At 41.8% G+C, this 23,624-nt stretch overlaps 1 protein-coding gene and 2 gene segments (V, D, J or C); all 3 read right to left on the minus strand.

Moving 5' to 3' along the window:
* The window catches only part of LOC108291132, a 50,454-nt gene that overhangs the window by 16,355 nt on the left and 10,475 nt on the right, over nt 1-23,624 (minus strand).
* On the minus strand, nt 1,299-4,933 carry PRSS2 (serine protease 2). Its single transcript, XM_017511340.1, has 5 exons — nt 4,816-4,933; nt 3,629-3,788; nt 2,323-2,576; nt 1,791-1,927; nt 1,299-1,503 (listed from the first exon to the last, which is right to left on the minus strand). Exons 1-5 carry the CDS (start codon nt 4,853-4,855, stop codon nt 1,351-1,353), a joined length of 744 nt encoding a protein of 247 aa, XP_017366829.1. The 5' UTR covers nt 4,856-4,933; the 3' UTR covers nt 1,299-1,350.
* Nucleotides 13,541-14,849, minus strand: LOC119468540. The segment is given in 2 exon segments: nt 13,541-14,494; nt 14,780-14,849. Coding segments are annotated over 2 exon segments (378 nt in total).

A 23,624-nucleotide genomic window follows, 5' to 3' on the forward strand; every position in this document is an offset into this window, starting at 1 on the left:
TGACAAGCTTGGATGAGCCATGGCACCAACATGGGCCCTGCTCAGAATTGGCAGAGGAGGCTTCGGCAGCGCCACAGATGCCATGGGTCCTGCCTCCCTCTGCTGCGTCCAGCGAGTGCAAGCAAGCTGATGTGTGGTCACAGTGGCTGGATAGTGTCACGGCCCTCAGGTGTCTTTCCTTCCACCTCTTTTTTGAGATGGAGTGTTGCTCTGTTGCCAGGCTGGAGTGCAGTGGCACGATCTCTGATCACTACAACCTCTGCCTCCAGGGCTCAAGCAATTCTCCTGCCTCAGCCTCCTGAGTATCTGGGATTATAGGCATGTGCCACCAAACCCAGCTAATTTTTGTATTTTTAGTAGAGATGAGGTTTCACTATGTTGGCCAGGATGGTCTTGATCCCTTGACCTCGTGATCTGCCTGCCTTGGCCTCCCAAAGTGCTTGGAATACAGGTGTGAGCCACTGTACTTGGCCTCCTTCTACCTTTTTTAAAAGAGTCCCAAATAACTCACTTGAAGGGTCTCTAAGGCAAGCAAGATTTACAAAAATGAATCCTTCCTCAGTTAACTGATCAAATGGATAAATCCAGGCCCTCTCTACTTTCTTTCCCTGGCTAGAGTGGGGAGCTGGTGTTAGCTGTGGGATTCACTGCGGCGTCCTAACCCCAAAGGCAAAGAAGACAAAAATGCACCATGCAGAGCTGGGCTTAATTCCCAAGTCGCAGTCTGGCTCCCACTGCAGTAGGGGGAACATCTCTCTAGCCTGCTCACAGAGATGGAACTAGGGAATTGAGGGAAGACTTGGGGGCCAGGGGGATTTACTTGAGTCTGATTTTGCAGGTGAATAGGAAGGGAGGGCTTGGTTGAGAGTTTGGTGTCGACACATTCCTGGGAGAGGCTCATCATCACCATCAACATTTGTCGTTATTGTATTTTAAGCAATAAGATTCAGCTGGTCAGATTTTTGGGGCTGCCTTGAGGATGCTGACACATTTTCTGTGCTGTGATTGTTCTGAAGGCAGAGTAGCTCTCACTGCTGTGAGAAGCCCAAATTAAAATCAATCCCCCACAAAAGACCACCTTTCTGAAACACACTTTCCTCTAGAAATCAGCCCCCCTTTCTCCCAAGTTTCTTACTACTTTTGGATTCCATCTCTTTGTATGTGCTAGTGTATCATGGAACGTATTTTGGGAGCTGAGGGCTCTGTTTATCTTTAAGGGGGACAGTCCCATCTGACCTCAGATTGGAGGATACTTTCTAGTGTGAAGGAGCATGAGGGAACAGGCACAGACACAGTCAGTGACAGCAGGGTCACTTTATTGCTATAGGGACTACAGAGGGACCAGGGGCTTTAGCTGTTGGCAGCGATGGTTTCCTCAATCCAGTCCACATAGTTGCAGACTTTGGTGTAGACTCCAGGCTTGTTCTTCTGGGCACAGCCATAGCCCCAGGAGACAACTCCTTGGAGTTCTCCGTTGCAGACCACAGGGCCACCAGAGTCACCCTGGGGAGAAGAGACAAGTTGTATGAAGAAAGAGATGGAGGAGGATATAGCCACATTCACTCTGAACCTTCAAAGACCCCTTTCCAGCCAGCTTGTGCTTCTCACGATGGCCCATTCTCTGTTCTTCCTAAGTACATAGCATGCACCCCCAAGGGATCCTTCCTCACTTCTTCATAGGGGCACTGCAGGGAGCCTCCTCAGCCCCACCACCTTGGGAGTTCAAATCTCCTTCCTGGGTGGGGCCTGGGTATTGGTGGGAACCTCGGCATGGGAAGGGGTCAAATCACCTGGCAGGAATCCTTGCCTCCCTCGAGGAAGCCCACGCAGATCATGTTTTCGGTAATCTGTCCGGGGTAGGAGGCTTCACACTGAGCCTGGCTCAGCACAGGAGCGTCCAGGCACTGCAGTACGTCTGGGTAGTCGGCTGTGAAGACCAGGAAGAGATTGAGGAAAGCAGAAATGTGGGTCAGGCCAGAGAAGGAGACAGGAATCTAGGATGGAACCCTGAGGGCTGTCCCTGGGGAGGACTCCGAAAACGTAAGTCCCGGCAAGAGACTCTGGCTTTTATTTCCCAGATTCATTGTTGAACCCCTCCCAAGAGGTGATCATAGCAAGTTCTCTATTTGTCCTGTCTTTTGATTTTAGGAGCCAAGTCTTTGAGACCTTGCATCTCTCTGGTACCCAGTGCAAAGCCTGTGTGTAATGAGCACTAGCGATGTGTCTGAATCCCAGAGGCAAAAGGATTCGAGTTAAGAGGCACGCTTGGTTCTAGAAAGTGTGAGGATGGAGGGAAGTAGAAGGACAAAGAGTCCCACTCACCTCCAGAGCTCGCAGTGTTGCCCCAGCCCGAGATGAGGCACTGGGTGCCAGTGGCTGCACAGGCGTTGGGCAGAGAGATGGTGGACACTCGGGAATTGATGACAGCAGGCGAGGAGAGCTTGATCAGCATGATATCATTGTCCAGTTTCCAGCTGTTGTATTTGGGGTGGCGGATGACCTTGGCCGAGTTGATGAACTGCTCATTCCCCTCCTGGACTTCAATGTTGTGCTCTCCCAGTCTCACTTGGATGCGGCTGATGGGCAGGGCAGGCATGGTGAAGACCCTCTCCCACTGCCAGGGCACTCACCCCACCTTCCCCAGGGTCCTCAAGCTCCCTGCTTATGGAAAGCTCTGGAGGCAGGGGGTGGGGTGTGTGGCCATATCACATGCGTAGTAGAGGGATGTGGGTCAGTGCAGGTGTGAGACCCAAGATCTTTCTGCTTCAGAGGTTGGTGGTGATGGAGTAGGGAGGAGGCAAAGGGATCTCACCAGATGCTGCTTCTCAACCCGCCTTCCTAGCCTCTTCCCCACAACCCCCACAGGCACTAGCACTGTGGGCACCAGGAGCTCCTTGAAGTTTTCCCAGCATTCTTCACCCCATGCCTTTGCTAAGTGTGCACAGCACCTGTTCCTCCCTCCCTCCCTTCTCGGTCTGGTGAGCACCACTCTTTTGTGTAATCTAATCCAGTGGTAGCTGCAGCATCAGCATCTTTTGGGAAGTTGTTTAGAAATGTCAATTCTTGGTCCTTACCCACACCTGCTGATCAGAACCTTGGAGATGGGACCCAGTGATTTGTGCTTTAACAAGCCTGCAGGTGGTTTTGATGCCTACTCAGGTTTGAGAGTCCTTGGGGCAGGCAGTGGGCCTCAGCTCTCTCTCTACACTTTACAGTTACCAGAGGTAAAATGTTAAACACTCACTGATATTCGCATCCTCTTCCTGAAAATTGAGTTAATTGCCCTGAGATAGGACACAGGCATCAGTATTTTAAAAAATACTTAGGTGGCTTTAATGTGTGGCTAACCAGCAAAAGGTACTTGCCTGCTTTTCTTATAGCTCTTACCACCCCAAGATCATCCCTGCCTGTTTTTATGCCCGTAGCCCTCGCTGTTTCATGAATTTGCCTGGGTGTGAGAGGTTCCTGTCTTGTGTTCACTCTCTGCTCAGGAGAGTCAGCTGCTGTCAAGTTTCCTTCTCCACCACCTCCCATCCATCTTACCCAACCTCAGTGCTCCCCTGGGCTGAACCCAAGCTCTCCCAGGGGGCCTGGCTGGGAGTTTTGCAGTCAGGGGCCCCACACTTACGACTTGTAGCAGTGAGCTGCTGACACCACCCACTGATCGCCGATGAGGGAGCCACCGCAGAAGTGGTAGCCAGAGTTCAGGGACACCTGGTAGGGGACAGAATTCTCCTCGCAGGTGTAGCCCCCAACGATCTTGTCATCGTCGTCAAAGGGGAAAGCAACTGGAGTGAAGACGGGAAGGGAGAAACCGAGTCAGTAGCATGTTAGGGTGGCACTCCCAGCCTGTGGTTGCTTCCAGCTAATTAGAAATCCTTAACGAGCACAGTGAGGCTAGGCAGGGGAGGAAGAACTGCTACCCCCTCATGAGCATCATGGGATGTGGCTCCCAAGTCTCTGTGTCTTCAGGGTACATAGCTAGGTACCCTGCGGGGGCTCAGATCTCTCCTGGGGTCACCAGGCTGAGGACACAAGGAATGTCCTCACAGTGCTTCCGGTGGGATAGGAGTTAGGATGTGGCTATCTCACCTACTGAGTGCTTCTCTCTCTTATTCATCACCTGTGTACTCCCCCTGGCTATCTGAGCCCCAGATTGTCAGGATATTTTGGCCAAGCTAGGAAACCCCCTGGTTGCGTAGACCTGGCCATGACCAGCTTCCCCCACAGCTCAGATCTCTGCAGTGGAGTCAGAGTTGAGGGCAGCCCCCAGGCTCACTTCAGCAGAACAAAGGTAGACCTTGTTATGGGCCAATAGAACAGCAATTCTTAACCTTGGCTGCATGCCTGGAAATGTTAAAAATCACCTGGGAAGCTTAAAAGCCCAGGACACAGGCTGCACCCCAGATAAATGAAGTTAGAATTTCTAGAGTTGAGTCTCTGGCATGAGTAATTTTCAACCTCCCCAGGTGCATTCAAGGTTAAGAGTAGCTATAGAGGTGCTATTCTGGTGCTGTGGAAGCCAAGCCTGAAGCCTGCTGCTTCATTTTGTTGGCCATCCCCACCTGGTCTCCCTTCCCAGCTTCTCCAATCACATCTCGGATATGGATGAACGGCAGCGTGGGAGTAAAATCAGGGAGAAGATGAAACAGGTGAGGCTTAAAGAGAGTCCAGGGTGGATGAGAAGGAGAGATGCCAGATGGAGGAAATAGGATATCAGAGCATAGGCAAAATAGGAGAGGTGGCAAGAATGGTAGGACACGTGTCTGCCAGGAAAGGGGGTGGGTGGGGCCTGAGGCAGGGCATGAAACTCACCAGCAGCTCCCACAAAGGCAAGGATCAGGAGTGGATTCATGGTGGTAGAATGTGACTGACTGGTGGTGGAGGGCTGTCTTTATACCTGCCGAGGATCGGGAGAGGAGGTGTCTGTGAGGTGAGGGTCACCGCTCCTCCCAGCACAAACACACCTGCAGCTTTCCTCTTCTCAGGGTCTTGCATCAGCTTGGCTATGTTTGGCCACTCTGTGGGTTTGTGATTCACAGGTGATAAGGAAACTTGCCTTCGGAGGGCTGAGAGGGAGACCAGCTGTTTCCTGGAAGGATGCTGGGACAGGGAAGGCAGGGGAAGCCAAGCCCCAGATCACACAGCTGGGCTTTGTTAGGGTGAGGCGATGAGAGTTAGGAGGGAGAATGGCCTGGCTGTTTAGGAATATTTTTAACTATTGGGGATTTATTTAATGTACTTTAAGGAAGGGCAAGCGCTGGTGGCAAGCTTGGCTTTTCAGTGTCCTGGAGCCCCCATGAGAGGAGCGAAGTCTTATCTAAGGCGCATTCCTGTGAATATAAAGATGCTTCTCTCCAGTCACTGTGCAGGAAGGGCAAATCCAAGGCTTTGGGGAATGAGAATTCCAACACAGAGGGATAAGAAGGGAGACACAGCATTCCATAGGATTCTGGACTTCCAGATGGCTCTCCTTCCTACAAAGGCTTAAGGATGGGAAGTGTTTCAAAGAAGGAGGGGCACAGTTTAGGTAGGAGCTTACTCAGTGCATCTGGAGGGTGGAAAACCAATGGTGCATGCCTCCCCTTCTTCAATGTGAAGACGTTTGTCTCTCTCATGTGCATCCTGTCATGGGTTCTCTTTATGCAGCCTCACGGTTGCCCTGGCAACCTGCACACGGGGTGATGCAAACTGACCCACCTGCTCAGGGCTGACAGCCTGAACCCGAATGACATGCCCCAAATCAAATGTCAGAGTTTGGAACATGGTAAATCTGGGTTACGATCTGATTTGAGAATCAGCAGGATGTAGAGATTTTAGCACATGGTAAACGAGTCACATATTGAGTTCAATAACAAAGACGTGGAAGGGTGGGTCTAGAATTTTCCATTTTAGATGCAGTGAGATTATGCTGGGCTCAGTATAAAGCACATCTTCCCAGAGAATATACTGATTTTGGCCCTACCAGTCAAATAATTGTGTGATTGACTGAGGCACATCCTGGCAGAGCAGTGTGGAGATGTGTATTCTGTCTGCACTCGAGTCTAATGATGTAAGAAAAGGAGGAGCTTCCTTATGAGGGTGCTTTCCCTCCTCAGCAACTCTGAGCTTAGGTTGGTGATGGACAGGAGTGAGCAAAGTTCATGATTGAATTTTTTGAAAGGTAAAAGAAGCAGGGGTATTCTGGAGATGGTGAACAAAGTGAGAAAAGCTCAGAAACTTGGTGGTGAAATTAGACATGGCCAGGGGGCTAAAGGGAGGAAGTAAATGGAAACCAGAGGGAATTGAGAAAATGCCAAAGTGGGGCCCATGGAGTTGGGAGGACACACACTTCAGGTTCAGCTCCTGGCATGACCGCCGAGCCAGGAGACCTACTGCTCAGAGACCCCCTCTACACCCAGTACCCCTCTAATCACTAATGGGCTCATACCCAACTCTGCTATACTTAGATGGTGCATGATGCCTGACAGCTTTATAAGAGTTTTCACATAAGCAACAGTGGTACATTGCTTTTTATTTATGCTGAGTTTCACAGTTTAACTTCCCACAAACATGCTAATTATGATTTGTGCAGAGCAAAATTATTTCTATTTATAGAGGAAGAGACTGAGATTCAGAAGGGTTCTGTCTCGCCCAAGAACACAGATCTTGGCAGAGCTGACCATAGGCCAACAGAAGCTATGGAGAGTGTTGTGAAGTGTGAGAACTGCTGTAAGTGAAATCGAAAAGGAGGTTTATTGAGGATCAAGGCAGAGGTCTCCAGAGGACAAACTGTACATTTTTTCTTTCTTTTTCTTTCTTTTTTTTTTTTTTGGAGACAGAGTCTTGCTTTGATGCCAGGCACCAGGCTAGAATGCAGTGGCACGATCTTGGCTCACTGCAACCTCCACCTCCCAGATTCAAGCAATTCTCCTGCCTCAGCCTCCCTGGTAGCTGGGACTACAGGCGCACACCACCACGCCCAGCTAATTTTTTTGTATTTTTAGTAGAGATGGCATTTCACCATGTTGGCCAGGATGGTCTCGATCTCTTAACCTCGTGATCTGCCCACCTCGGCCTCCCAAAGTGCTGGGATTACAGGCTTGAGCCCCCGTGCCTGGCCCAAACTGTACATTTGATTCCTTCCTGGTGCTTTTCTTCCTGGCAGGAATGGATGATTGAATTAACCTTTCTCCTGGCACCTTGTCTCAGAGCCTCACCTTGCCACAGTTCCAGACCCCATCAGGCCGTGACTGCCATGTAGATGCCACACCTCTGCTTGTGGATAACTGGCCAAGCCTGAGGTAGCTAGGTCTTGGAGCATTGTTAATAGAGGTTTTTTTCTGCGTTGTCCCAATACATGTTGTTTTGTTTTGTCCCCTTGTCATAGGGTCTTTACAGAGCTCCTGCCTTAGGGGATAAGGAGAGACTCTTGCTCTGGTAACTCTAGATACCAGTGTGCACTGGACAGGGAGGTGATCCTTGGTAGAAGATGGAAAACTGCTTTGGAAAAGGGTTTTTTCTTTTTTAAATGAAGTCTCACTCTGTTGCCCAGGCTGGAGTGCAGTAGCCTGATCTTGGCTCACTGCAACCTCCACCTCCCAGATTCAAGCAATTCTTCTGCCTCAGCCTCCCTGTAGCTGGGACTACAGGCGCACATCACCATGCCCAGCTAATTTTTTTGTATTTTTAGTAGAGATGGGGTTTCACCATATTGGTCAGGCTGGTCTTGAACTCCTGACCTCGTGATCCTCCTGCCTTGGCCTCCCAAAGTGCTGGGATTATAGGCGTGAGCCACTGCGCCCAGCTGGAAAAGAGGATTTTTGGATCAGTGCTTGTGGCTTTGACCCTCTGTCTGAAGGGAAACACTCAAGAATATGAGAATTTTCTGTATATAGAGCTTGAAGACTAGCCTTCTCCAGTATTTTACACTCTTCCTTTAACTATCGCAGTAGTCTGAGGTCAACTTTCTTCAAAAAGGAATGACCTTACAGACAAAGAAAATAGCTACAGGTAGAGACTGTTACCGTATATTTTAGACTCAGAGTATAGGATAAGTTCAGATCCAGCTGCCCAATCTCAATTTGGAGGACATGCCATTCTGGGTGCTGTTCATTCTGAACTATAGATTTGTTGGTCTCCTTCCCCAAGACATCTTTCTGGCTTATATTTAGTGCAGAGCATACAAACCACTGTTCTTCAATTATGATAACAGTGAATCATTTCTGTGTGCTTACTATATATAACTTACTATACACCATATAACTTACTATATAGCTTGTAACTCATGTAAGTTAAGAGTTTTTTTTCATTTTACCATCGCAATCACCTATGAGATTGTCCATTTTACAGATGATCAAATGAGCTTTCTGGAGCTGAAGTGACTTGCTCAAGGCCACACAGCCAGGAGGTTGTAAAGATGGGATGTAAGTATGGTAGTCAGAGTCTAGGGCATACTTGCTCGGCCATAGGGCATTCTGCTTCGCCTCCTTTGAGTTGATCACTGGTGCAGCCTCACTGAGGAGGTAGGCAGCAGACATTGTTCTCTCCTTTTTACAGATGAGCAATCTAAAGTTCAGAGGTCAAGGGACTTCTCCAGGGTCACTTGGCTAAGGAAAGCAGAGATCATACTAGAACCTTCCCTATTCAAAGTTCATTCCCCTTCATTTTGCTACATAGTTGAGTCTTTCAGACCTCCTAGTAGTCTGAAAAGTGTTAGATTCCAAATTACTTTTTTAAAAAAATGCTTCCTTCTCCAAATCCCACCAGATCTTTTTCCTAAACTGTTATTCATCTCCTCCTTGGGTTCTGGTATTCTTTATCATTCTCTAACTGGATTGTCAGATTCTAGGCTGTCTTCCCTGCGAACTTCCAGCTCCTGTCCTCATCCATTATATATATTTTTAAGCTACTTAGAAATTTCCCCCATGGCACAATTTCTCTTTATCCAATAAAGAATTGTTTTCATTACTATCTCATCCCAGGAATCACTGAATCTGGAGTGTGAAAGGAGTGCTCTGTGTGATTCAGAAAAGCCTGACTTGTAAGATGGAGGCACAGAGAATGAGTGGGTCAAGGCTGATCAGCTAAAGGGAGAAGCGCAGTCCTCCGCGCCTGCCTCCCGCCCCTTCTCTTTCCTGCCCCCCACCCCTCCTCCTGTCTGCCCAGCTGCTCCTCAACTTGAATCCATGGAATACATGCAAGTTTTATGCCCAGAGGAAAGTTTCTAGTTCTGTTTATTCTTCAGGCTTCCGTATATCAGTAAATGGGGAAGCCTCTAGCACTTGAGACTAAACCTAAATTATTTTAAGGATAGATTGATTGCTGTAACATAATGGTGAGTCTTTCTGTTCACATTTCAGCTACTCCTTGACCATTCTCCCTTGTTTGGCCTATTAGAGCTGCTTAAGTGAGTCCAGGGTCTCTTAGGAAGCAGAAGAAAGCCAGGACAGAGTGCAGGAGAAACACACACGTAGGCTCTTATTATTGTAACATCTAGGATCTGTTTCATGATACTCAGAGTTTAATATATGATGTGTGTATTTATTTTTCTAAATTGGACTAGCTCTAGTTTGAGGCCCACAAGCTAGGTTTGGTGATAAATCCAGTCCATTGGGTTCCTTCTACTCATTTAGCTTATAAAAAGTCTAAACTGTGTCATCCATTTGGAACGCAGCCAGCGGGTCAGTCATTTCCTCAAGATCATCTTGCCCAGGAGGACCTTCAAAAGGCTCCCAAGGCTCAGAACTGAGTGCTCCATCCACACAGGCACCAACACAATTCCAGTGGAGAACCTTCCACCCCAGAGCCGCTGTGTTTGAGCAGGTTCTGCACTTTTCCTCTCTCTAGAACCTGTACCATCTGTTCCATTTCCCAGTCTTGAGTAAGGCAGCAGAGGGGGTTGGCACATGTAGTATGTGCCTTTCTATTCAAATATAAAGCTTGTTATCTACAGCCCTCCTTCAGTGCTGTAAAACGCTGGAACTTATTCCTCCTATCTAGCTGTAATTTTGTGTCCCTTAATCTTTTCTTATCCTTCCTCCCAACTAAAGCATACATTTAAAACAAGAATAAGAAATACAAAGTTTGAAGTGCTCATTCCTTTCCTGTTAGAATAATCTAGTTAATTTTTTATGGGCTTAGATTATCTAAACTCAAATGCCTTTGTAGAGTTTTCCTCCAGGGAAATCCACTGCAGCTGTATAAATTTTCCTCTTTTTTTTTCATATTTATTGATGCACAAATATTGACTGAGTTCTTGCAGTGATATTCCAGGAGTTGTTCCAGGCTATTTGGAAGCAGCAATGAAGAAGATGGAAAAGGTTCTTGTTTTCAGGGCATTTGCGTGTGCATGTGGGTGCATTTGTGCACGTGTGAGGAGGTATAGAAATGGGATGCACATACACTGTTTTCAGTAAATGATGAGTACATACTACTAAAATAGGATAAAGTGATAATATAATATAGGATGACTGCTGAAGTGCTGTTATGTAGGGTGATCAGGAAGGGTCTCTTTGGGGAGTTGGCCTTGTTAACACCTGAGTAAAAAGGAACCAGCCATTTGCAGGTAGAGTTAGGAGGGCTTTCATAACTTCCTTCTGAGTCTATAACAGAAATAATTCAACACACACAGCCAATTGCCATTTAAAATTACATAACCCTGTCATCTAGCCTATGGATATATACCTTGTCATGGGTTTTGATTGTATGAAGGATGGTCATCAGTATATTGACCTATTTTTATTAAAGTTAATGTAAAATATTTTTGACATGAAATGGCATTCGTGAAATATTGTTGGGTTAAGGGAATAAATTCTAAAACTATGTATTGTATGATCTAATTTTATTAATTGAGTGATTTTGACTTTTTTATTTTGATAATATGCATATTTTATGATAATATGCATATTTTATAATAATATGAATTTTTATGTAATTAAAATAGCTAAAAGAAAAGCAATTGTAATAATAAAATTTTCTGAGAAAGGGCCATACTTATTCTTGAGGAAGGAATTGATAATGGTAAAATATGTTTTTACAGTGAGAAATACATTTAGGTAGGAACTACATTATTTGCTTATTTTATATCTGTGCTTTTTATACAGATAATTGTATCGCTTTCTTATTTTTAAAAAAACCCCTTCATTAAAAAGCTTGCTATTATTCTTATTTTCTAGAGAAATTAAGGCGTAGAGAAATTGTGTAACTTGTTAAGGTTACACCTGGAGTTAAAGCAGAAGAACCAAGTTTTAAACTTAGGTTTCTCTCTTGACAAAGTTCAAGTTCCTAGCCACAGTGCTTTACTGCTGTTAAAGAGACTATTTTGTAATATGGGAAGGTGCTTCATAATCCAAGGCTTCACTGCAGGTAAATTTCTCAACTTCATATGGTAATGGGAGCATGAGGCAGGAAGGTAAGCTAGCACCGCACCCATGACATAAAACGGGTGTACGTATACATTCCTGTGACCTGGAGAATTAGTGCACATGGAAACTGGAGAAGGCCCATGGGACCTTACATGAACAAGGAACTAGATAGGAATCACTCCTTTATAAAGCTAGGGACACAAAGAGCTACACCGTTAGTGAGAGGACGAGCTAGAAAACTAATCATAGAAGCAGTTAACAAAGTCTGATCTTGGCTTTGGGTGAAGGATTTAAAAAAATTTTCTCTGAATATTCATGGTCACTGAACAGTCAGCCAATTGGGGTTTGAGACAGACATTCTATGACCAAGAAGATGTGTATTGAGAATTACAAAATAAAATAATATTAGGTCTGTAGCACCCCAATTTCTTGACAGAGGTGAGCATGAATATTTCCTAGAAAACCCACTTTCACTCCAGTATTTAAAGAATTCTGAAAGATAAATTTATATCAAATTACATAATGCACAAGGAAATAAACCACCCTGAATGAGAGCCAGCAGACTACTGAAAACCAGATGTAAAAAGGCATCAAATGCTGGCATTGTCAGATAAAAATTCCCAATAGATGCTTAATATACTTATAAAAAGAAAATAATTTTAAAATACACAAGGAACAAGATGAATGGCCACTCATATTTGTAAATGACCCAAATGGATTTTCTAGAGATAAAAATTCTATACTTTAGATGAACAAAGTCAGTTGAAAAGTCAAATTAGAGGCTTATTGGAATTGAGGTGTGAATTAGTAAACTAAACAGCAGTTTTAAAGAAATTGCCCAGATTGCATCACAGAGAAGTAAAAAGAAGAAAAATATGACTGAATAGGGAAAGAGACTAGATGATAGTATGAAAGTGAACACGAGCTATAGCTATACCTCTGGCCATCTCTTCAACAAAATGTGGACAACAATCAGGTATACTAATTTAAGGTTTGGCCCTGAGAGGATTTCCCTTCAGTATTATCTTTCGGAACCATATTTGTGTTAGACTATAATGATCCTTCCAGGGTAACATGAAGACCCATCTAAAAAATGAGCCCATGTTTCTCAATTGAAAATATGGAATTTCCATAAAACCTTGGGTGTGGTTTGAAGATGAGGAGAAAAGTATGAATGAGTACCAAGAGATTCTGAGATGTGCTCTTGAAGTTGAATTGTGCCTTCTTCCAGCTGTGCTTAATTATGGTCTTAATGATATACTTTCCATTTATTAGCAGAGAGAATTCTCTGGGCACAGCCAACTTTACAATTTTGCAGATCAGATAATACCTTGTTCTGAATGCCATTATGAGGCATTCATTACAGAGCCAGTAGCAACTTTTCAAAAGAATGGTCGTTGGCAGGTAAGAGTGTGGCTTTACACCAAAGCTCTGCACCTGTCTGCTGGGCAGTTTGCCTGGTGGCCTTGGACCAACTCAGTTCTCCCCCATTTATTGCTTGTAGTTCTCAAGAATAACTGTAGAATGTGCTGGGAATGTAACATCCTGAGATAAGGAGGTACAGAGCCTGGGCTCTGTTCCAGTCCCTCCTAGAAATAGGATGTCCTTCAATGCTTTGGCAAACATGTCAAGTTGCTCTAGGATATAAAACCCAGGGTGGCTGCTCTCTGGGTCCCTCAGTGGCAGTGCAGGTAGGGAAGGCACAGTTAAGATTTCATCCACCCTGGCAGCTTTCCTGAGCCCAGTGGGACTGGCTTTCCCTAAATCTTTGGCATCTGTTTTCCCTTGTTGCCTATATGTAGGTAATAAGCACTCTATGTAGTTTGTGTGTGAGAGCATTCTTTCTCTCTGGAATCTGGAAAGCAACAAAAGTACAGCCCAAGATGCAATGGTCTGAAGTTGCAAATCAAGGCATAGTGAACTTATTCCACACTGCCTTGTGGTTCTCTTACTGAGGAATGCCAGGAGCTCCATAGAGCATCCCTATCTATCATAGGCTCTTTAAAAACAACTGGGTCTGCTTAGTCTATGGCCCAAGTAGCAGGAAGCTTTCATCATGGGCTTGTTCTGCCACAAAACCCTCTCTTGCACTGGCCCCGGCTTTGCAAATTACATGCTAAAAGGAATAGAGTAGCACAATCAAATGCAGCATATCCAAAGTTCAATTCAAAGTCCAAAGAGGACTAAGCATTGCACCTCTTCCTTTGTGGTAGATGACCTAAGGCACGGCAGCTTACTTCTCACATTAGAGGAGATATTTCAACATGCCCCAAACCTGCGGACCACTCCCAAACTCACCATTATAGAAGGTTCCTGAACTTTGAAGATTTTATATTGACTTGGGATGCATGTGTCATATCAAGGCATCTAGAGGACTTTATAATTCCTATTCACTGAGAACAACCAGATGTCATCAATGTAATGTACCAGCTTTGTTTCAAGATGACTAAAGTTCTTCCAAAATATATTGTGATCAAACACCAACTAAATAGAGCATGGAGATAAAACAGTTAAAGGCTGCCATTTGAAGAAAACTGTATCTGATTGTTTTTGTTGGGTATTTCTGAGCATTCATCTGGAAGAAATTTTACCCTCAACTTTCCAGGAGCCACTCTTCCTGCCTGTGGACAGAACTCCCCAGCTAGTCCTAGAGATGCTCTTCTTATCCCCAGTCTACCCATTCATACCCATGCTCACCTGCAAGCACAGAAACAGCTGTGTCTGCCCAGGAGCTGTGGTTTCTTCCCTCCGTTTCATCTTGGCAGGGCCCTCAGGCTCATGTGAGGGGAGCTGGGTAGGAGGGAGCTAAGGTTCTTGCTCAGATCTTTGATCTGTGCCCAGCACTGTGTCTCCAGCACTGCAGAAGTATATGCCGCTGTCTTCGGGACTCATGTTGCTCACATTCAGAGTTGAGAATGTTAGACTTGGGCGGCTAATGGGAAACTTGTCTTCAGCAAATCCTTTCTCATATGTGGCCCCAGAGCCCTGATTTGCAGTTGCAATCAGTGTCATGCTCTGTCTGGGGAGCTGACGGTACCAGAACATCAAGTTGACTTGGCTATCGACATGACACTGGATTGTCATGGAGGTTCCATGTTGACAGATGCCCCTGCTTGGCTTTTGAGAGACGACAGCACCAAACACAGAACCTAGTTCCAGAGAGGTATTCATGGGAGCCGACAAGCTTGGGGTTAGACGTCTCCCTAGGCAGGAAGGTCTCCTTTATCTCTTCAGTACCACCTCAGCTCCCAAAGGACCCCAGGGCACTGCCTCCTTTTTGTTGTGCCAACAATTACTCTGTTTTGGTCCTTTAATCAAGCATATCCCTTTCACCCTCTGTCTGGTGGCTTCAGACTCTCTAGAGAGAAAGTCTTTCCTCCCCTCCACCCAGTGTTACCATTAATCCCAGACTCCTCACAAGACAAGGCTCATACCTTGTCCCAGGAGAAGGAGTAGGAGAGTCAGCATCTTAAAGTGATGGCCTCTTCCCTGAGAAAAGGCACTAAGAAGACAAACTCAAGTTGATCTTTCTTTCCCGCAACGTATCTCCTTCCTGCTCTGTTCTCCTCCTCTAACAGGTGGTTGAGTTTCTGCAGGGTATGAAAAAATCAGTTCCCCCTAGTGGAACTGTGTGGTTCTTCACTTAGGATGAGTCTTCATGCACAAGCATCGCAGCAGGCACTGGCCACTCTCCACGGTTCTCCCACCCCTTGTCCATCCGTCATTACTGAACACCGGTCTGTGCTACTGTCTGGGTATAGAGCAAAGAGTGGGGTGCAGAATTGACTTCAAAGAACTAAAGGTAACATTTTAGAATATAAGGGAACCTCATAACAGTATCTTAACTGTTTGCGGGGTCTTCATGGTTGTCCCAAACTGAACTCATTCATTTTCCAACACATACACACACCAATAAACAGGCTCTTATTCCTCAGTTCCCCTCTGCCAACAAGTGGCATCCCCACTCTTCTTCCACTTTAGGCTCAAAAATTCCATAAACCTCTTTTTCACTCACCTACCTTGTCGATTCACACATTAAATGCATTGTCTCTTATATCTCTTTCCTTGTTTCAGTTATCACAGTCATAACTATTTTATTGGTGTTGTTTAACTCCTGGACACTTGCAATATGGTTTTTAAAAATTTCAACTTTTATTTTAGATACAAGGGTATATATGCAGGTTTGTTACATGGGCATATTGCACACAGGTAGTGAGCCAATGAAAGCAACAAGCCCAAGAGGAAAGAGTTAAATCTTTAATTATCTCCTTCAATAGTGTAAGCAAGAGTCTAAAGGTAGAGAAATGACTGACTCCCCCTTGTTCCATTTTTCCCTATGGAAATAGCACTGGTCAAGGGTTAGTTGGATTAGTACAGTCATGGGGTTGTCTCACTGTTGGGGGGCCTTGCAAGGTGAAAGTAAAAACTCAGTGGATACTGAGAGTGGAGAAAACTGTCTTTAAGCTTCTCTCTTCCTCTCCTATTAGGAGGCCTTGACAGAGGTACCTAAAGAAGACCTCTGCATAGGCCTTGAATAAAGAGACCTAAGAATGAAGGATCCTGAGCTGGGAATATAAAGATTCATGAGGGTGTGACCAACTGGGGGTCCTTGACTGCAACTCCTTTCAAAGACTGCAGTGTATTAGCTGTGCACCAAGTCTGGAGTGGGCAGGACAGCCTCCCATACCCTGTAAGCCTACCAGCTAAAGCCTTTGTAATTAATTACCTGTGGCCTGAAACATCATACATAGGCTTCTAACCAAGAGTGGGACCTCTCATAAATTCTTTGTGTGTTCATATACCTTCTAGATTAGCTTTTCAGTTTCTTTGAAAAAAACAATAACAGTTGGGATAACAATTGAGATTTTAATGACTGTAGATAAAATTTAGAGAGTACTCATTTTAATATTTTAGTCTTTTTTAAAATTCTTACTTTTATTTTAGATGCAGGGGGTACATATGAAGGTTTGTTACATGGGTATATTGCATCCAGGTAGCAAACATAGTACCCAAAATGTAGTTTCAACCCATGTCAACCTCCCTTTCTCTGCCCTTATGTAGCACTCAGTGTCAATTGTTCCCATGTTTATGTTCATGTGTGCTCAATGTTCAGTTCTCACAAGTGAGAACATGTAATATTTGGTTTTCTTTTTCTGCATTAATTTACTTAGGACTATGGCCTTCAGCTTCATGTTGCTGCAAACAACTTGATTTCATTCTTTTTTAGGGCTGTGTAGTATTCCATAGTGTATATGTTTCTTCATCCAATCTGTCATTGATGGGCACCTTGGTTGATTCCATGTCTTTGCTATTGTGAATAGGATGGTGATGCACATATGAGTGCATGTGTCTTTTGGTATAATGATCTAGTTACCTTTGGTTATATAACCAATAATGGGACTGCTAGGTGGGATGGTAGCTCTGTTTTAAATTATTTGAGAAATCTCCCAACTGCTTTCCTCAGTGCCTGAACTGATTTACATGTCCACCAACAGTGTATAAGCCTTCCCTTTTCTCTGCAGCCTCATCAGCATCTGTTGTTTTTTGACTTTTTAATAATCCCAGTCTGACTGGTATGAGAATGGTATTATTAAAATGAGATATATGATATCTCATTGTGGTTTTGATTTGAATTTCTCTGATGATTGGTGATAAGCATTTTTTCATGTTTGTTAGCTTCTGTGTTCTTTTGAGAAGTGTCAGTTCATGTCTGTATTCAGCCATTGTTGCATTGCTATAAAGAAATACACAAGACTGGGTAATTAATAAAGAAAAGAGGTTTAACTGGCTCATGGTTCTGTAGGCTCCATAGGAAGCATAATGCTGGCATCTGCTCCTGGAGAAGCCTTAGGAAACTTACAATCATGGCAGAAGGCAATGCAGCAGCAGGCATGTCACATGGCCAGAGCAGGAGCAAGAGCAAAAGGTAGGGGGAGGGGTGCCACATACTTTAACACAATCATATCTCCTGAGAATTCACTCAGTATCTCAAGGACAGAACTTCCCCCCATGATCCAGTCACCTTCCACCAGGCCCTACCTCTAATACTGGGGATTACAATTCAACTTGAGATTTGGGGAGGGACAAAAGCCAAACTACATTGATGTCCTTTGCCCATTTTTGATGTTTTTTTTTGGTTGTTGTTGTTTCTTCTTGTTGAGTTGTTGAAGCTCCTTATACCAGAATGTATTAGACCTTTGTCAGATGCATAGTTTGCAAATATTTTCTCCCATCCTGTAGGTTGTCTGTTTACTTGATAGTTTCTTTTGCTATATAGAACCTTTTTAGTTAATTAGATCCCACCTGTCTATTTTTTGTTTTTGTGGCTATTGCTTTTGGGGACCTGGCCAAAAATTAATTGCCAAGGCTGATGTGGACAGGGATATTTCCTAGGTTTTCTTCTAGGATTTTATAGTTTGAAGTCTTACATTTAAATATTTAATCCATCTTGAGTTAATTTTTGTATAAGAAAAAAAGTACGAGTCTAGTTTGATTCTTCTGTATATGGCTATCCAGCTATACTAGCACTATTTATTGAACAGAGTCCTTTACCCATTGGTTTTGTCAGCCTTGTAAAAAATTAGATGGTTGTAGGTAGTTGTGGCTTTATTTCTGAGTTTTCTATTCAGTTCATTCTGTTTCATTAGTCTATGTGTTTGCTTTTGTACCAGTACCATGCTGTTTTGGTTACTGTAGCCTTATAGTATAGTTTGAAGTTGTGTAGTGTGATGCCTGTAGCTTTGTTCTTTTTGCCTAGGATTGCTTTGGCTATTTTGGTTCTCTTTTGGTTCCATATGAATTTTAGAATAGTTTTTTTTTTCTTAATCCTGTGAAAAAATGACACTGGTAGTTTGATAGGAATAATGTTGAATCTATAAATTGCTTGGGGCCGTATGGTCATTTTAATGATACTGATCCTTCCAATCAATGAGGATGGAATATTTTTCTGTTTATTTGTGTGGTCTCTGATTTCTTTCAGCAGTGTTTTGTAGTTCTCCATGTAGAGATTTTTCACCTCTTTGGTTAGTTGTCTTCCTAGGTATTTCATTTTGTGTGTGTGCCCATTGTAAATTATTGATTTGACTTTCAGTCTGGGCATTATTAGTGAATAGAAATACTACCAATTTTGTACATTGATTTTTGTATCCTGGAACCTTGCTAAAATTGTTTCTTTGTTCCCATAGCCTTTTGGCAGAGTCTTTAGTATGGATTTTTGCATCTCAATTTCATTAAGTTCTTCTCTAATTTTAGTTGTTTCTTTTCTTCTGCTAGTTTTGGGGTTGGTTTGTTCTTTTTTTTTCCTTCTAATTCCTTTAGGTACAAGATTATATTGTTAATTTTTAATCTTTCTAACTTCTTGATGAAGGTATTTAGGGGTATAAACTTTTCTCCTAACATTGCATTAGCTGCATCCCAGAGATTTTGGTCAGTTGTGTCTCTGTTTTCATTAATTCCAAAGAATTTCTACATTTCTACCTTAATTTCAAAGTTCACCCAGGAGTTATCTATGAGTAACTTATTTAGTTTCTATGTATTTGTGTAGCTTTGCAAGATCTTTTTATATTGGTTTCTATTTTTCTTGCAGTATGGTCTGAGGGGGTGCTTGAGATTATTTCAAATTTTTTTTTATTTTATTAAAACTTGCTTTATGACTGAATGTATGGTTAATCTTAGAATATGTTCTGTGTGCAAGTAAGGACAATATATATTCTGTGGTTGTTGGGTGGAGTGTTCTGTATTTGTCTATTAATTTCAATTGGTCAAGTGTTGAGTTTAAGTCCAGCATTTCCTTGTTAGTTTCCTGCCTCAGTAATCTGTCTAACACTGTCAGTGGGGTGTTGAAGTTTCCCACTACTATTGTTTGGTTGTCTAAATCTTTTCATAGGCCAAGAAGAGCTTATTTTATGGATATGGGTGCTCCCATGTTGGGTGCATATATATTTAGGATTGTTAGATCTTCTTACTGGATTGTACTATTTATTATTATAGTAATGCTCTTCATTGTTTAAAGTCTGTTTTATCTGATGTAAGAATAGCAAATTCTGTGCTTTTTTTCATTTGCATGGTAGATATTTCTCCCTCCCTTTATTTTGAGCACGTGGGTGTTGTTACATGTGAGATGGGTCTCATGAAGGCAATGATGGTTGGGCCTTGTGTTTTTATCCAGTTTGCCACCCTGTGTCTTTTAAGCAGGTATTTAGCCCATTTATATTCAAGATTATAAATAGATTGATATGTGTTATTTTGATCTCATACCTGTGTTCTTAGCTGGTGTTATGTAGACTTGATAGCATAGTTGTTTTATAGTGCCTGCGGGCTATGGCTTAAGTGTTTTATGGCAGCAGGTTCTTTAGATTCCGTATTTAGACTCCCTTAAGGACTTCTTGTAAGGATGATCTACTTAAAAAAAAATCCCTCAGCATTTGCTTGTCTAAGAAGTATTTTAATTCTCCTTTATTTATGAAACTTAGTTTGGCAGGATATAACATTTTTAGTTGAATTTGTTTTCAGGATGCTGAAAATAGGCCCCAATTTCTTCTGGCTCATAAGTTTTCTGCTGAGAGGTCTGCTGCTAGCCTGATGGGGTTTCCTCTGTATGTGACTTGACCCTTTACTCTAGCTGCCTTTATAATTTTTTTTCTTTTACACTCACTTTGATGAATCTGATGATTATATGTCTTGGGGATAGTTGTCTTGTATGGTAGTTAACCAGGGTTCTCTTTATTTCTTGGAATTGAATTTTAACCTCTCTAGCAAGATTAGGCAATTTTTTTGGTGTTTTTCAAATATATTTTTGAAATTGCTTACTCTTTCTCCTTCTATTTCGGGAACGGCAATGAGTCATAGATTTGGTATCTTTACATAATCCTATATTTCTTAGAGATCTAGTGCATTTTTTTTTTCTTTATTTTTGTCTAAGTTGATTCAAAGAACTGGTCTTCAAGCTCTGAGATTCTTTCTTCAGCTTGGTCTATTCTGCTGTTAATACTTCTTATTGCATTATTAAATTCTTGTAGTAAATTTTTGAGCTCTAGAAATTTATTTTGATTCTTTCTTAAAATGGCTATTTCATGTTTCAGTTCTTGGATCATTTTACTGGGTTGTTTGGATTCCTTGGATCGAGTTTCAACACTCTTCTGAATATCAATGAGCTTCCTTTCCATCTAGATTCTGAATTTTGTGTGTGTCATTTCAGCCATTTCAGACAGGTTAAGAACCATTTCTAGTAAGCTAGTGACCCATTTGGATGTAAGGGGATGCAGTGGCTTTTTGAACTGCCAGAGTTCTTGTGCTGATTCTTCTTCATCTGGTTGGGTTGATGTTCCTTTAACTGAGGTGTAAGTTGAGTATGGTTGGTTTGCTTTATTTCTGGATGCTTTCTGAGGGCCAGGGCTTTGTACAGAATCCATATGTGTGGGTGAATTCTTGCACCTGGTTTCACATCCTGCATATATAAGCAGGATAATTTTTAGTTTTGTAGTTTGTGCTGCCGTGATCCAGTAGATGGCGAATAAGAGTAATGGCCGGTAGTTAGGCTAATACCCAGCTTGTGTGGCTCTTGCACTTTCTTGTTCATAGACATGTTCTGAGGTGGGTGGGGGAGAGAGATGGTCCCCTCACCAGGTTTGCTTCTAGCACTTGTGGGGAGCCACCTCCAATCCCTGGCACTGCACCTGCATTTCTTTTGTTAGGTGTTCGAGGTTGCAGGAGACTCCCGAGGCAGAGGCTGCAACAATCCCTGGACATGATTTATATTTCCATATTTTAAAACTGTCTTTCATTTTCTTTAGCAATTACTTTTAGTTTTCTGTATACAGGTCTTGCATGTCTTTTGCTAAATTTAAATGTTCTATTTTTTAAATTTAAATTCAAGTTTTAAAGTTGAATTATCTAATTGTTTACCATTAGTATACAAAATATAATTGATGGTTGTATATTGCAATAATAAATTAATGTATGAATTTATTAATTTGATAGTTAATATATAGTTTTTAAAAAATATTTGAATGTAAGTAGTCCTTTCATCTCTAGAAAAGTTTTTTCTTATCTTTTTGATCTTTAGCTTTTTTTTTTTTTTTTTTGAGACGGAGTTTTGCTCTTGTTACCCAGGCTGGAGTGCAATGGCGCGATCTCGGCTCACCGCAACCTCCGCCTCCTGGGTTCAGGCAATTCTCCTGCCTCAGCCTCTTTAGTAGCTGGGATTACAGGCACGTGCCACCATGCCCAGCTAATTTTTTGTATTTTTAGTAGAGACGGGGTTTCACCATGTTGACCAGGATGGTCTCGATCTCTTGACCTCGTGACCCACCCGCCTTGGCCTCCCAAAGTGCTGGGATTACAGGCTTGAGCCACCGCGCCCGGCCGATCTTTAGCTTTTTAGTATTTTTCTTGTCTTTATGCATCAGCACAATATGGAATAGGAGTGGTAAGAGTGAACATTATTGACTTGTTCATGATCTTGAAAAAGTTTCATATTTAAGAAATAAAAATGAGAAGACATTTAATATTTCTGTCATTAAGTGTGACATAAGTTGTTGGTTTCTTTTAGGTGCCTTTATTAGATTGAAGAAGTCTCCTTTTTCTAATTTTCTGAGTGTTTTTGTCATAAACGGGTTTGGAATTTTACCAAATTTTTTTTTCTATCTGTAGGTATAATCAAATAGATTTTTAAAAAGGTGTTAATAAGGTGAATTACATTGATTAATTTTTTAATATTAGATCAAAGTTGCTTCTAGAATAGACTATTTAAATATTTGAATAATGTTTTTGGATTCTGTTCTGATTTTTATTTGTTGGCTTTTTGCTATACCTCTTTAATATTTTTAGGGCTATTCTAGAAAATAAAGTATGATATATTTAAAACCATTTGTCTTCTTACTGTATTGTAGAAGTTTACTTAAAATATAAGAAATTGGCAACTAATAGATCTTTTTCTCCTACTTTCATCCTTTAAGTTTTAGTATCATTCTGTATTGTATATATATTTTGTATGTCCTGTAATACAATGATGAAGTTTTTGCTTTAACTAGTCTTACATATTATGTAGAATTTTTAAGACTCTTTAATATCTGACTACATTTCAGTACTTCTTGTGTTCTTCATTTCTTCCTCATATTCCAAACTTACATCTGGTATTATTCTTTTTTCCAAAGAGAGTTTCATTGCCACTTACTGTTGTGTAGTTCTATTGTCAATGAATATTTTAATTTTTATTTATCTTCAGATAACTTTACTGTGGTATTTTCATTTTTGCTGAATAATTTTATGTCAAATTCTGGGTTGACTTTTTCTGTTTCCTGTAACACTTTAAAGCTACAGTTCCCCACCCGCCTATGAGTGAGAACAGATGTAGGTGATGGGAGGAAGGCAGCAAATCACACTGCCACGTGTGTACCTATGCAACAGTCTTGCATGTTCTTCACATGTACCCCCAAACCTAAAATGCAATAAAATAAATAAATGGGAAAAAAATAAAATAAAATAAAAGTGCTCAAGTTAAAAAAAAATAAGCTACAGTTCCCTTCTCTTCTGGCATCCACTTTTTTAAAAGAAAAAAATTATTATTCATGTCATTGTTCCTGGTATGTATGATTTTTTGTCTGGCTGTTTGAAGATTTTGTCTTCCTTTCTAGTTTTTCACAATTTGTGATGTGCCTAGGTAGGTTTTTCTACAGATTGTTTTTTTTTTTTTTTTGAAGCTTTTATGTCTTTCAATATTTTTAAAATTAGGCTGTTTTATAAAATATTGTTTTTTATTCATGCTTTTTATATCTCCTCTTCTTTCACTCTTACTCCAATTATACACATTTTATACCTTCTGATATTTTTCTAAAGATCACTGAGGCTATTAATATTTTCATAATTTTTTATCCTGTTCTCTAGATTTTGTAATTTCTATGGATATAACGTCAAGTTCCTGAATTTTTCTTCTGTTGTCTCTAATCTGCTAGAAATTTTATTTAGTGTGATTTTAATTTTCAAATATTGCATTTAAATTTTAAATTTTTTTTTATAGTTTTCATTATTGTTATAAACATTCCTATTTTATTCATTATAAGAACATTTTCATTTATGTCTTTAAACATGATTATAATAGCTACTTTACATTTCAGTCTACTAATTCCAGCATCCAGGAAAACTCAAAATTTGTATCCACTAATGGCCTCTTCATTCAAATTAGGTAATGTTTTTCTTCTTTTCACATGACTAGTAATTTTTGCATTGTATCTTTGACATTGATATCTTACAATGTAATATATAGATTTTGTTTTATCCTTC

The sequence above is a fragment of the Cebus imitator genome, unplaced genomic scaffold (assembly GCF_001604975.1).
Source record: "Cebus imitator isolate Cc_AM_T3 unplaced genomic scaffold, Cebus_imitator-1.0 Scaffold446, whole genome shotgun sequence".
Lineage (NCBI taxonomy): Eukaryota > Metazoa > Chordata > Mammalia > Primates > Cebidae > Cebus > Cebus imitator.